General features: G+C 36.9%; 1 protein-coding gene across 1 annotated transcript; it reads right to left on the bottom strand.

Annotated features, from left to right (window-relative positions):
• Positions 1 to 9,063: 9,063 nt before the first annotated feature.
• Positions 9,064 to 9,891, bottom strand: LOC123704272. Its single transcript, XM_045652582.1, has one exon. The coding sequence runs from the start codon at positions 9,889 to 9,891 to the stop codon at positions 9,064 to 9,066; it is 828 nt and encodes a 275-aa protein (XP_045508538.1).
• Between the last annotated feature and the right edge of the window lie 4,930 nt (positions 9,892 to 14,821).

The following is a 14,821-nucleotide window of genomic DNA, read 5'->3' as shown; positions in this document are numbered from 1 at the left end:
AAGTATCTGGCAACTCGAACTTTCGCCTTAACCTAATTAAAAAAAAAATATATGACACGTCATAATCCCGCGAATATTAATTTTGCTAAATTAAAAAAAAATTGTGACGTTTAAAAAGTTAAAACCAAATAATTCAGGTTGAGAAGCAACTTTCCTATTGGAAAGATAATTTTGTGTTAAAATTTAATTAGCAATAATAATTATTAATTCCATAATAATGTAAATCAGGCTATCAAATCCATTTTTGTTATTCAAACAATTTGAAATTTTTACAACGAAAACATATTGGAAACAGTATCACTAGTCACTTGGAAAGCAATTCATGAATTCGACCACTGCAAAGTAAAAACTATAGACTCGCAGGATAGAAGTTTCATTTATAAATTTTTAGTAGGCGCAAAAAATTAAGTATGCGTATCTGATCTACACGTTATAATATTATTATGTTACTTAAACTTGGTATATTCTAATATTCTCCTTTCTTCATACAAAGGAATAAACAGAAAATCAACCTTTTATTACCTACATTATTTGTTACGTAGATTTTTAATAATATCGAATGTCACACCTAACCAAAGTATGTTTTTAACTTTTTACTATTTGCACAAGAGAAATAATGACGTAACTTAGCCCTTTGTGTTAATAAAACTTAATAAATAATGTAAATGTTATTGTATCGTAATGGTACCTATTTTAAGGTGATGATAAAAATTCAATACATTTTGAAAATATTATTTCAATATTTAGCGATGGAAACATCCTATTTCTATTACAAACAACCTTGTGAAGATGGACGTATGTTTGTTCATACTTCACACAATAACGGCTATCAAGCAACTGATAATTTAACTTATTGTGCCTAATAAATCTTCATCATCATCATCATCTGTTACAAATTAATAAATTATATTAAAAGTAAAAAGGTGTAGATCGGTTATTAACCTCTCGTGGAAAAGTGGCTAATCAGCCACATTTACTTCAGTTGTCTCTTTCGCACACGATAGTTGAATCATGCCATCTCACTGTGACGTCTAATCGTGTGCGCGTGTGTGCCGTGTTTGAAATGTTACCAACACAACATTCGATCTTCAAACTTTGAAGATCGAAATTCGAATGTTGTGTTGGTAACATTTCTATACCTTTTTACTTATAATATACTAGCGGTCCGCCTCGGCTTTGCCCGTGGTACATATTCACGTTTTCTCTACCTAGGAACCATCCTCGAACTTCAAGGAATATTATAAAAAAAGAATTAACGAAATCGGTTCAGCCGTTCTCAAGTTATGCGCTTACCAACACATTTTGGGATTCATTTTTATATTATAAGATAATATTTAATGCTAGTGATGTGTAATTTGGATCGATTATGTAACTTTTAAATCCTTTGATTTTTCATAACCGGTGCCTTTTCGTCACATAATCTACATAGAATTATATTATCTGTGACTGTAAACTGCCTGTAACAGCACAAATCAATTAGGTATTAAATAACAAATATGTACATTGTACAATATTAAAAGGAATTATGTCGTCCCTTAATCTCTTTTTATTATTGATTTTTTTTAAATAATATAGCGATAGGAATATCTAAAAAGATCACAAATCTATTATATAAGATGGTAGGTACTTAAAGCTCCCATTCAAGGAGTTATATAAAAATTTATATATGATATTATTATACAGGGTGTCCCACTATCGGTATACTAAGCGCGAAGGGACTTGTAGTTTTGCATACACTGAACACATAAAAAATACTTAAACAACAAAATTACGTCTAAATTTTTTTGCTACATTTTTCCTGAAAATTCTTGTTTTCTTCTCTAGCTATGCGCAGCCGGCATATACCGCTTCTCTAATGTGAGCATTTTGTCTATGAAAACATAATCTTTAACGATAGCTCACGTGCTGGTGGCAAAGTTGGGCGGGTTGCTTGTTATGGGTGTACACATAGAGTTTTAAGAATTCATCTATTTGAAAAAAAAAATGCGTCTGGAATTTTATAAGTATTTTTTTACGTACTCAGCGTATGCAAAACTATAACCTCCATTGAGCTTAGAATACCGACGCGACGCGACGGTGGGACATTCTGTATAAGATGGTGAAGCTCCCATTTAATAAAAAATTAATACAATATACATATTATTATATTATATTTCTTACGATTGTACATGTATGAATCTATTTGTATGTTTGTCTATGTAAATATAACGTAAATGTAAGCTAATTATATGAAAACAAGAACACCAAAATAGATGTAACAATTTTAGGTTAATTTTTTTAAATTATAATATCTATAAAAATAATTGTATAAATGTTTTTAGATGTAATAAACGTTCGGAATCATTGTATCAATCTGTTGTTTTATTTATACAACCTTTTACCTTTTCCTTACCTAGAGTATCTATTAGTTTCAGTATATATTATACAGTGTGGAAATTTTCGAATTTCGATGAGCCCTGGAATGAAAGTTTTTTTTTAAGCTATTGCATAGCTCCTATCGCGGGCCTTGAGCGCGGGGACCGAATCGAGAAATTCTGTAACGAAAAACCTCACGCTCCCCACTCCGACGGGCACGGAGGTGTGGCTTGAAGGCATGCTGTGCAATAGCTTTACCGCGGCAGTCCCCGAGTGCCACACGTCTTTTTTTTTAGTTCTTTAGTATACAGAGGCTGGGGTCTTCCAATAAAATGCTATATTCGCTGAACTACTTTATTACATTTATAAACTTATACTTTATTACACGTTAACTTAGATAGGCGAGTGGCAGGCGACTGGCTCTCGCAGGAGTGTCGCCATTCGCCGCGCCACAAACCGCTGAATTTACGATATTTGATTACTGAGAATAATAACACACACTACATACACCCCCTTCTAAAAAAAAATGATTTACATAACTGACAAATATCAAAAAAAAAAAAAAAAAAAATTAGCAAACATTAACATTTTGGGAGTCTATGCTGTGACAAAACACTTAAATCTGTACCTTGACTACAATTTAATTCCTTCCTTAACATTTTCCTTGCACGTATAACACAAACTTTGTATATTAATATAGCGCACAACACAAAAAGGATGACTGCCATAACCGTCACCGTGATGCTCAACACTTCCAATTTAAAATCAGTATTAGATGCTGTGGCGTGATTCGCTCCGTTTTGAGCGATAACAATTTCTTCATCTCTCTTTTCAACCGAATATGTTTTTCCCATTTTGTTAAATATTGTTTGATGCTGATAACTTTAAAGTTTAAACTATGTGAAATGAACCGACACTCAAATTTATATATTATTATTATATATAATTAACTGGTTGAGCCGAGATTTGAAATAAAATGAATACAAATATTCCTAACAATTACTTATAACATTAATATGTGCTGAGGTGACATTACGCAACCTTCGCGTGCCTACTTCTAACAAAAATGCCAATGCAACATTAACCTAATTACAGCCCAAAAATCTTACAGGTCTTTTAATTATTCTGCCACTACGTGATTTCTTTAAAGGCGTGCACACACTAGCCTCACTATGCTGATCTAATCTACTGTCATGTCTAACTTCATTTTCTTCTAAAATATACGCAGGCTTAAGTCTATCAATCGACACATTACATTCTCTATTATCAATTAATATTTTAAAAACTTTACTATTTCTTTCTAAAACTTTATATGGTCCGCTGTACGGAGGCGTCAGCGGTCTCCGTACCGCGTCCACTCTTAGAAAAACATGTGAACAGGAATTTAGATCAGCATGCACAAACGTACTATTACTATTTTTACATACCCTTTTTATGGGCCTAATTTTATTCAAAGTGTCTCTTAACTTACTTATAAACGAATGTGGATTATCAATTTTCGTACTTTTATCCGAACAAAATTCTCCCGGCAACCTTAAACAATGACCCAGAGCAAATTCCGCCGCGCTGATATTATCAGCGTCTGCTTGACAAGCTGCTCTCAATCCTAACATGACCGTAGGTAGTTCTACTAACCATGCTAGATTATTGTTCAATCTAGCCACCAGAGCCGACTTCAAGGACCTATGCCACCTTTCTATCTTACCATTACACTGCGGGTGGTACGGGGTAGTTCTCGTTTTTTGAATACCTAATAATTTCATTAAATCTGTAAACAATTCGCTTTCAAACTGTCTACCTTGATCGGTGGTAATAACTTTAGGACAACCGAAACGACAAATCCATCCTTCATAAACTGCTCTAGCTACCGACTCCGCAGTCATGTCCTTCACAGGGCAAATCTCAGGCCACCGCGTTAACCTATCGATCATAGTGACACAATAACGGAAACCGTGCTCGGTTTCCGGTAAAGGTCCTATCAGATCCACGTGCAAATGTTCAAAACGCTCGCTATTGTTAAAATCGCTAAGTTTTGAAACAGTGTGCCTAATAACCTTACTTCTCTGACACCTAACGCACGTCCTGGTCCAAGTCCCCACGTCCTTATTCATGCCTGGCCAAAAAACTTTTTTACTAACTAACGCACGCGATGCTCTAACTCCGGGATGGGAAACGTCATGAAATTTATTAAACATACTTTTCCTAAACTGTGCTGGTATATACGGCCTAATATTCTGAGCTGACGTTTCACAATATATTTTAATATCGTCATTCTTATCGAGCGCTAACTGTTTCCATTGCAATTTATCATTTGTTTTCATCAAATCTGCGAGCTCAGCGTCTGTCGCCTGTGCTCTCGCAACCTCCACGTATTCACTCGAACTAGGACATACGATACTCTCGATTCTCGATAAAGCGTCGGCCACTTGATTTTCAGTGCCTTGGATGTGTTGTATGTCGCTTGTAAATTCGCTAATATACAACAATTGACGCGCTCGCCTAGGTAACTCTTTATTAGAACTTAATTTACTTAAAGCAAAAGTGAGAGGTTTATGGTCCGTGTAAACTGTTAAATTTCTGCCTTCGATTAAATCCCTAAAGTAAACTATTCCTGAATAAATCGCTAAAAGCTCCTTGTCATATGTGGAGTACTTCTTTTGCGGTTCCGATAATCTTTTTGAAAAATATCCTAAAGGTTTCCAAGAATTTCCTTCCCACTGATTTAACACTGCCCCTATACTAAAATCTGACGCGTCGGTCATTAACCCTAATTTGGCACTAGATATTGGATGCGCAATAGTAACGGCATTTTTTAAATTTTCTTTACACACTTCAAATGCACTATTCTATGCTTTGCTTTGCACTATGCTTTTCGACGATCTAAAAAGTCTTGTCATAAAGCGTTTTACACTGAACTTAAAAAGTATGTAAATTCGGCTATCTTTCGCGAAAAAACGGTATACTTTGACACTTTCATCAATGCTAATATTAAAAACTCGCAAGTGTTATGGAAACATATAAAGGCTCAGGTTAATGTCAAACAGAGGTCAGACCCTATCCTTCCAACGCATCTCCGCGACCCAAACAAATTAAGTGCTCATTTTCTTGACATACCTGGACACGATCATGTTCTCCCCCAAACACTTACGAGATATCAACATTATCGTCATAGTGACGCTTCTTTTAATCTAAAGCCAGTGTCTCAGGACACTGTTTTAAAAGCTTTACAAGAGTTAAAATCACAAGCCATTGGTGTTGATGATATATCACTAGACATGTTCCATCTAACAACGTCTATGACCTTAACGGTGCTAACGGACATTGTTAACAGTTCTATATCATCCAGTACCTTTCCAGCATTATGGCAACATGCACTTGTAAAACCTATCCCCAAAAAAGAAAATCCCTTAGCTGATAAAGACCTCCGCCCGATTAGCATTCTGCCCTGTCTGTCAAAGGTGCTTGAAAAAGTTGTGCATAAGCAATTGATGGCGTATCTTGAGGGCAATAATATATTGCCTGAATTACAATCCGGTTTTCGTAAGAACCGAAGTACGGCTACGGCGTTGACTGACGTGCTGGACAATATTTTGAGCGCGCACGATAGTGGCAAGGGTACGTTGTTGGTGTTGCTAGATTACTCACGTGCTTTCGATACTCTCAATGTGCCATTGCTGTTATCCAAGCTAACATTTTATGGTTTCAGTTCGCAGTCGGTGGCGTGGTTCAGTAGCTACCTCAGTGGTAAACGGTGCCAAACGGTTGCCGTGAACAAGGAGGACGGATCAGTTTCATTTTCTCAGTGTACACCAGTAACCAGGGGTGTACCTCAGGGATCTATACTCGGTCCATTGCTGTATATTCTCTACAGTGCCGATATTTTTGATTGTATACAGCACTGTAAGTACCATGCCTATGCTGATGACATTCAATTATATATTTCATTTGATCCCTCACAGACAGCTGCATCAACCGCAAAACTTAACAGCGATCTAGATCGTATATCAGCTTGGTCTCGCGAGAACTCACTGGTGCTTAATAAGGATAAAACAAAATATATGGTTTTAGGCACTCCTAATATGGTCCGTAGGATTGAGTGTGAGAACCCAATTATTTTCATTGAAAATAATTCTATAGAACGCGTAAATGAGGCTCGAAATTTAGGAGTGATCTTCGATGAAAACCTTCGTTTCGAAAAATATGTGAATACAACTATAGCTAATTGTTTTTATCGACTTAAGCTCCTGTATCGCATTCGACAACACCTAAACGTCGATGTACGAATCCGACTCTGTGAGAGTCTGGTACTCTCCAAGTTCAATTATGCCGACGTTATGTATGGTCCCAGGTTATTATGCCGTAGCAAGAATGCGATACAGCGTGTTCAAAACGCGTGTGCGCGTTTTTGTTGGGATATTCCTCCCAGGACCCATATTACTCCGTACCTGGTAGAGGCTAGGTGCCTTAAAATGGAATATCGTAGGCGGTTGCACCTCGCGTCACTCCTTTTTGGAGTGGTTATAACGAAAGCCCCGAAATATCTATACGATAAACTAACCTGGATGGGGGAAGGCAGCGCCTATGACACCCGTTCCTCATTTCATAAACTTGCCATGCCGAGGAGTTTCACAATTGCCTTCAGGGGAAGTTTCAAATACTCCGCAACTAAGTGTTGGAACAATCTTCCACCACCAATATTAAACTCCAACACATTAAACTCTTTTAAAATTAAATATAAAAAATATCTCTTACAGGAGTTCAAAATCCAGCCTTAGTTGCGTATTTTTCATTAGGTCGTAGCATATTTAATATTATGTAGGTATATTATCATTCTATCTGATTATTATGTATTGTTATTGTATTATTATGTATTGTATTTTTATTGTTGAAAAATCTGAAATTTATTTATGTGTATGTATATCTTGTGTTTTTTATTTACATGTTCTAATTATAATATAATATATTTGCGAACGTACTGCCGCTCCAATCACTACAGAGAGGGGCCACTGAAAATCAGTGTTGCAACTGTGTTGCAACATATACTGAGTGGCTACCTGGTTTGGCTCCACTTACTGTTTCTCACATTAATTTTTATTATTATTATTATTATTTTTTTTCTGTACTAATAAGATTGTTACCTATCGTTATTTTAATTGTTTACTTGTTTTTTATTTGTTTGAAATTGTTTGTTATCTGTGTTTTCATTATTAATTTAAATTGTATTGTGTACATTATATAAGTATTGTGGAGTTAAATAAATGTTTCTATCTATCTATCTATCTATCTATCTATTCGCCTCGTCTGTCCAATCTATACGCGTCTTATCTCGTTTTTTAGTCCCGTGTAAATACCTATCTAAAACTCCCTGAACTCGAGCAGCGTTAGGAATATGATTTTTGTAGAAATTTAACATGCCCAAAAATCTACGTAATTGTTCTACTGTCTCCGGTTTCGGATATGACTCGATAGCTTTAACTTTTTCCGGCATCGGCCTTATGCCCTTTTCTGAAACTAAATAGCCTAAAAATTCTATAGAGGACTGTCCAAAAACGCATTTACTTAAATTAATAGACATTTTATATTTACTCAACCTCTCAAATATTAATCGTAAATGTTCTCTATGTATATCGGGGTTATCCGATCCTATGATGACGTCATCTATGTAACCGAACACGACTGACTGACCTTTGCCCCCTGTACAGTCGCTGCCATAATTCAATTGTTCTATGCCTGATAAAACTGTATTATTGATAAATCTTTGAAATGTTTGTGCCGCGTTACGCAGGCCAAACGTCATTCTTGGAAATTCGAAAAGCCCAAACGGCGTAATAATGGCTGTTTTTTTAATGTCGTCTGGATTAATACCTATAAAATGATACGCTCTACAAATATCTAACTTTGAAAAAAAATTCTTATTATGTAAACCATACGTAAAATCTTGTACCCTAGGTATCGGATACCGATCTGGCTTTGTAATTGCGTTTAACATCCTGTAGTCCCCGCAGGGTCGGATACCACCATCCTTTTTAGGTACAATATGTAAAGGACTGGCCCACTCACTATTTGAAGGTCTACATATGCCTAGCTCTTGCATCAATTGGAATTCCTTTTTAACCCTATCGTACCTGTCGGCCGGTAACCTCCTGGCACGCGCGTGCACAGGTGGTCCAGTAGTCTCGATGTGATGATACACGGAATGCTCTGGGACATCCTTGAAGGCTGGCGGGCGCGTGATGTCCTGAAATTGTTCCAGTAAATCCGCGTAAGGATGGTTGCTATTTATACTTTTAATAGTGCCGAAAAAATGTGTACTTTTAATTCCACCGACATTTAAACTGGTAACTGAATCGATTAACTTATTATTATACAAATCTACATTTAATTTAAAATTCTTCAAAAAATCAGCACCTATTATCGGCTGTTTTACATCACATACGACAAAAGGCCATTTAAATGACCGTCTTAGGCCCAACGATAACTCTAAATTACATATTCCATAACATTTAATTTCGCTGTCATTTGCAGCATACAACTTTAGATCGACTTTTTCGATAGGCTTTCTAACACACCACTTTGGAATGACGGAAATGTTAGCACCTGTATCGATCAAAAAACTATATTTCGTTAAATTATCTCTAATTAATAAACGATGGCTTTTGGTTACCTGACCTTGAGTACATCCGTCCACCGCGCCCGCATGTACTCCGTCTAGTTTCCCGACTGCTTGGCTCGCCACGCGCAGGGTTGCTCGCAGCGGTTAGCTCTCGATCTGTACCGAAAGTGAAAACGGCACAGCCAGTCCGGGTCTCCAGGTGCTCTTCTCGGCCGCGATGTCGATCTTCTCCTGAAGTTGGTCCGTCTGTCGTTGCTCCTAGAGCGCCCGCGACCCCTCAGTTCGGCGCGGAGCGCTACAACCTCCAGCTCCAATCTGCTCATCTTCTCGTCCGGCAGCTCATCTGTTTCCTTCTTGCATGACACGGCTGCCACATCCCCGACGTTGGTGTATTCGGTAATCTTGTCTGCCATGGCCGCCAGCTTGTCCAGAGACTGATCTTCACAAACCGCCATGACTGCTCGAACTGATGACGGCATTTTCGACAACCACAGGCTCTTGAGTGTGTTGTCCGCAATTTGTGCGCTGCGACCCAGATCCTTCATGCGCCTTAAAAACTGGGAGGGTCTTTGCGAACCCAATTCCAGCTCCGACACCAACTTCTGCATTTGTCTTTCGGCACTCTCTTCATAAACCTGCAGCAGCCTCTCCTTAAGCGCCGTATACCTGTCCTGGGCGGGTGGTGACATCACGAGGTCGCTGACCTGCTGAATGGCCTCTTTTCCGAGTTTCGATATGACCAGGTTGAATTTGGTCTCTTCCCCCTGCTTCTGTGGGGCCATCACGGACTCGAACTGTGCGAACCATAACCTTGGCAAGTCTGCCCAAAATTCTGGTAGCTTGGTGGACACGCTTATCGATGCCAACGCCGCGCCTGACGCCTCTTCCTTGATCTGCGTGTCTGATGCTGCTGCTTTATTCATTATTAAGCCGATGAGTTACTAGCCAATGAGCTGGTGAGCCGCCTGCCGCTGTAGTCGCCACGTGCCACGCGCGCTCTTCGATTGCGTCACGCTAACTTCCTGTCGCCGTGCCGCGTGGAATTTGATCTCGAACAAAACTTACCCCACAGCCAATGTCACTAATTACGCCGATTCCCTTTACTACAAACTTTCTTCGAGAGTTCTTCGTCGGGGTCACCAGTTTAGTATACAGAGGCTGGGGTCTTCCAATAAAATGCTATATTCGCTGAACTACTTTATTACATTTATAAACTTATACTTTATTACACGTTAACTTAGATAGGCGAGTGGCAGGCGACTGGCTCTCGCAGGAGTGTCGCCATTCGCCGCGCCACAAACCGCTGAATTTACGATATTTGATTACTGAGAATAATAACACACACTACAGTTCGATTCCCGGCCGACGCAAGTGAATTTTAGAAAATCTTTAAATGCAGTTCTATTTATTTTTAAAAATAAAGGAATGTTTCCTTTTAGCAAAATTTGCTATCTCTAGTATTTCAAGTACTTTCCCTCCAGGGCCCATCGAATATTTCCACACTTCCACTGAAACTACGAAAGTAAAACTGTCTGTTTATTGCGCTATCACGCAAAAACTACTTAACCGATTTAAATGGAATTTGGTACACAGATAGAATTGGAAAGCCTTAGAAAGCATATAGAGTACCTAAAAAACTTGGTTTACCCTCAATTGATTCGTATATATAATATATATTATGTATATGTATATCATTAGAAACTATGTCTACGATTATAGTACGTCGGAATACCGACCTAATCGATTTTTGGCATGAAATAAGGAAAAACCATGATAAATTCATTAATCATTTTAGATTCTTGGAAATGTAACTATCCTTCTAATAAAAGCTATCCTTATATTAAATCATTTCTCACTTATACCTTTAGTACGTGCGCGCACGAGCAACTTTTGTCTTCGCAACTATTTTGTCTCTCCCATCAACTCTACGGACTAGTAAGAAAGTGCGCGCACGTAGCGACGCAACTCCCGGGAGACTTTTTTATTAGCCCATAGAGTTTATGGGAGAGACAAACTAGTCGCGGAGACAAGACTAGTGCTCTTTTTAGTGTTCATATAATTTTGTGGCAATAAAATTCCCATTCATATACTGAGTAAAGCCAGATCGCGTCACTAGTGCCATAAAAGCACGCGATCAATTTCATTGTAATTTGATATGTTACATTCGGACATGGATACTACAGTGGTATGAGAAGTATTTACTTCGTAAAGGCAACATTGTATCAAGTATGATTACCCATCTAATACTAACTGTGCCCAGCGGTTTTACCCGCATTGCTTGGCTCCTGTTGTATTAAAGCTTTCCTCAATAAATGATAAATTAATGATAGATAGCCATCTAACGCCGAAAGAATTTTTCAAAACTGACCAGTAGTTCCTGATATTAGCACGTTCAAACAGACAAACTCTAGATTATTTTAAATTTTTACAAGATTTGTAAGTAGTTAATATTTCGGTAATTTTATAATTTTTTTAATTGCCAAACAAATCTTTAAAATTTCACTAACATCTTTTAAAAGCCTTTCAAACACACTTCTTTCAAATTTCAATCATTACAAGCAGAAAAACAGAACAAGTAAATAAATTAAAAAAGGAATAATAGTTATTGCATTTTATTTTTTTTATTCCAAGATTATCGCAACCTTAGATTACAAAATAAAGTACGCAACATATCAGTTTTATTTATCAAAACAATGCGCCACAGACTACATAATGTTATTGTACTATATTTAATCTGAGATCGATTTTCCAAGGCGGGAATCCCGTTCATTGTCATTTGAATGGTGAATGAATCGTCAATGGACGTTACATTTGAATATTTTTAGGAAGATTGGTATCGAGCGTTTGGCGTGAAAACATTCACTGTATACCACAAACAACTTTAGACAGGGTTTAACTTTAAGCGCAGGTTCTCTTTAATCTGGTTTTGTCGTATTTCACATAGACAACTATTAAAGTGACAGATCCCTGGTTTAAAGTTAGACTGTGTTTAAATTGTTTTGTGGTAAGATAATCAGAGTTTGTGTAACAGTGCATTTGCATCGAACTAGCGAATGTTCAATCTAGTCTCACTACGACAAATTATTTTAGTGTAAACAGGCGTAAAGCGTTCTTTCGTTGTTCTTAGAGCGATCGAATAGTCTATGGCTCTATGCAATGTTCTAATACTTACTAAACAACACTGAATACGAGTTTTCGTTTACATTCAAAGATCACGAAAGAATGCTCTTGCTCTAGCTCTTAGTTCAGGATACATCGCCCATTTTTGCAAGTGACTCAAGCTGATTTTCCGTTTGTAGCTTTATTTTGATGAGACACCGAATAATTTCGTGTACGAAACTCTCGATTGTGGTAGCTAACAGAGATAACAAGGATAAAAATTTTTGATTTGATGGTTCTCAAATATTTATTACGCAATTTGTAGGACAATATGTCTGTTGAATTATATAAACATTAACTAAGTGAAAACAAAAAAATCAGCTTGTTAGTAATCATTTATGATGACCTCGTTATCGATACACTTTGGAAAGGGGGACTCTTTGAACAAACCATAGATTTTGTAGGACAAATATTTTTTCGAATAATTTAGGTGATTATCTTGAGGTTGAACAAAAAAAAATTTCAGTTAGTAGGTAATAAATATTTGAGAACCATCAAATCAAAAATTTTTATCCTTGTTATCTCTGTTAGCTACCACAATCGAGACTTTCGTACACGAAATTATTGGGCGTCTCATCAAAATAAAGCTACAAACGGAAAATTAGCTTGATAGTAGTCACTTGCAAAAATGGGCGATGTATCCTGAACTATCTATGTTCGTTTGATGATTAATGCACCGTGATTTGAAAACTATTAAAAAAATGTGCAGTATCTTGTATAAACTGCAAATAAAATGTATTTGATCTATCCAATAATTGTTCTCTTCATCTGGATTTTTTCACGGCACAGCGCTGCTCCAGGAATCAATCACATCTCTACATATTTACCTACCCAGTATAGAACAACGCTTTCTAGATTTAAATAAATATTTAAAGTGCAATATGTGTTTTATTTATTTAGATATTAAGATAAAACCTATCCTACTAATATTATAAATGCGAAAGTTTGTGGGGATGGATGTATGTGTATATGTATATTTTATTATGTAACTGTCACGCATATACTACTGAACTGATTTAATAAAATTTAGCACACATATATAGGGTTACTTGGATTAACACATAGGATAGGTTTTATCCCGGAAATCCTATGGAAACGTGAACTATGCGGGTTTTTTTAAATGCGGGAGAAGCCGCGGGCGGATAGCTAGACATTCATAAAAAAGCAAGAAATTAAGTTGTTATTTCATTGTGATGTTAGATATTTGAACGTCTGCGTTAGAACGTCTCGTTTATAGCAATCCTAATAAAATGAAATTAAAAGGCACTATATTTAGTGAAGAATAGCATTTATAGATTAACAATAGCATTCATACTTTTTAACTTTCGATATTTAAGAGCAGTGGTGGCTCAGTGGTGAGACCTCGGACTTCGAATCGATAAGTCCGTGGTTCGAGACCAGGCGAGCGCGCAGGAAATAAATTGATTTTTCAATTTATCTGCGCATGTTGTAACATCACCACTGCTCGAACGGTGAAGGAAAACATCGTGAGGAAACCGACATGTCGAAGAATTAAAAAAGTTCGACGACATGTGTCATCCGCCGCACTTGGCCAGCGTGGTGGATTATGGCCTGTACCCTCATAGGAGGCCCGTGTCCCAGCAGTGGGAACGTATATGGGCTGATGATGATGATGATGATGATGATGAACTTTCGATATTTATAAGTAGCGTCTTACTTCTTGCTCATTACCGACTCAGAGTCAGAACCTATGGTATCTTGGTTTAAACCACATATTTGTTTGTTTGTTTGAACGCGCTTATCTCAGGAACTACTGGTCCGATTTGAAAAATTCTTTCGGTGTTAGATAGCCCATTTATCGAGGAAGGCTATCATCAGTCATCACGCTAAGACTAATAGGAACGGATCAATGCGGGTGAAACACAGCTAGTTTTTTTCAGGGTATTTCACTAGGACTAGCGGTCCGCCCTGGCTTCGCCCGTGGTACATATTTACTTTTTCTCTACATAAGAACCATCGTCGTACTTCAAGGAATATAATAAAAAAAGAATTATCGAAATCGGTTCAGCCGTTCACACGTGATGACGTGACAACGCGAAACGGGTTTCATTTTTATATATCTAGATTAGTATGATAAGCCTGTATATATCCTCGGTATGTATACGACATATTTTTGCATTTAGAAGCATTTTGTTTTCAAATAAGTCTTTGAGAATTTGTAAGCGCGAGGTATGACTTCGAATGTAATTATCAGTTCAAGAAAAGTATTTTTTTAAATACCTAATTGATGACTGAATAATATAGCCCATTAAATAAACTTTTTATCCACATATTTCGAATTTGGAAATTATTTTTAAATTCCCAAAAAAAATAAAAAATATTTTTCTTAGTACACACATTTTTTTTAAATCATTATTAATTACTTACCATATTTCATTCAAAATTGAACATTTATGTACTTAATGACACTTTTTAAACACTTTTGAATCGTCATAACATAGTTTTACCATTACCAAGCTCGGAAAGCTGTTTCTACGGAAAAGAATTGGCAATAAACTTCGTAATAGATTTATTTGAGTAGGTACATAATACCTCATTGTAATTTTGACTGACCGGTTGGCTTAGTTAGTGACCCTGCCTTCCAGAGGTCGTGGGTTCGATTTCCACCCAGGAAAAATATTTTTGTGATGAACATAGATGTTTGCTCTGTGTCTGGGTGTTAATTGTATATAT

Source organism: Colias croceus, chromosome 29 (assembly GCF_905220415.1).
Source record: "Colias croceus chromosome 29, ilColCroc2.1".
NCBI classification, from domain to species: Eukaryota; Metazoa; Arthropoda; class Insecta; order Lepidoptera; family Pieridae; genus Colias; species Colias croceus.
The sequence above is the reverse complement of the archived record's forward strand: the minus strand, read 5'-3'. Positions and strand labels throughout refer to the sequence as shown.

Coding starts and splice junctions, on each gene's coding strand:
- LOC123704272 (XM_045652582.1), bottom strand. CDS start 9,891: ATGAATAAAGCAGCAGCATCAGACACGCAGATCAAGGAAGAGGCGTCA.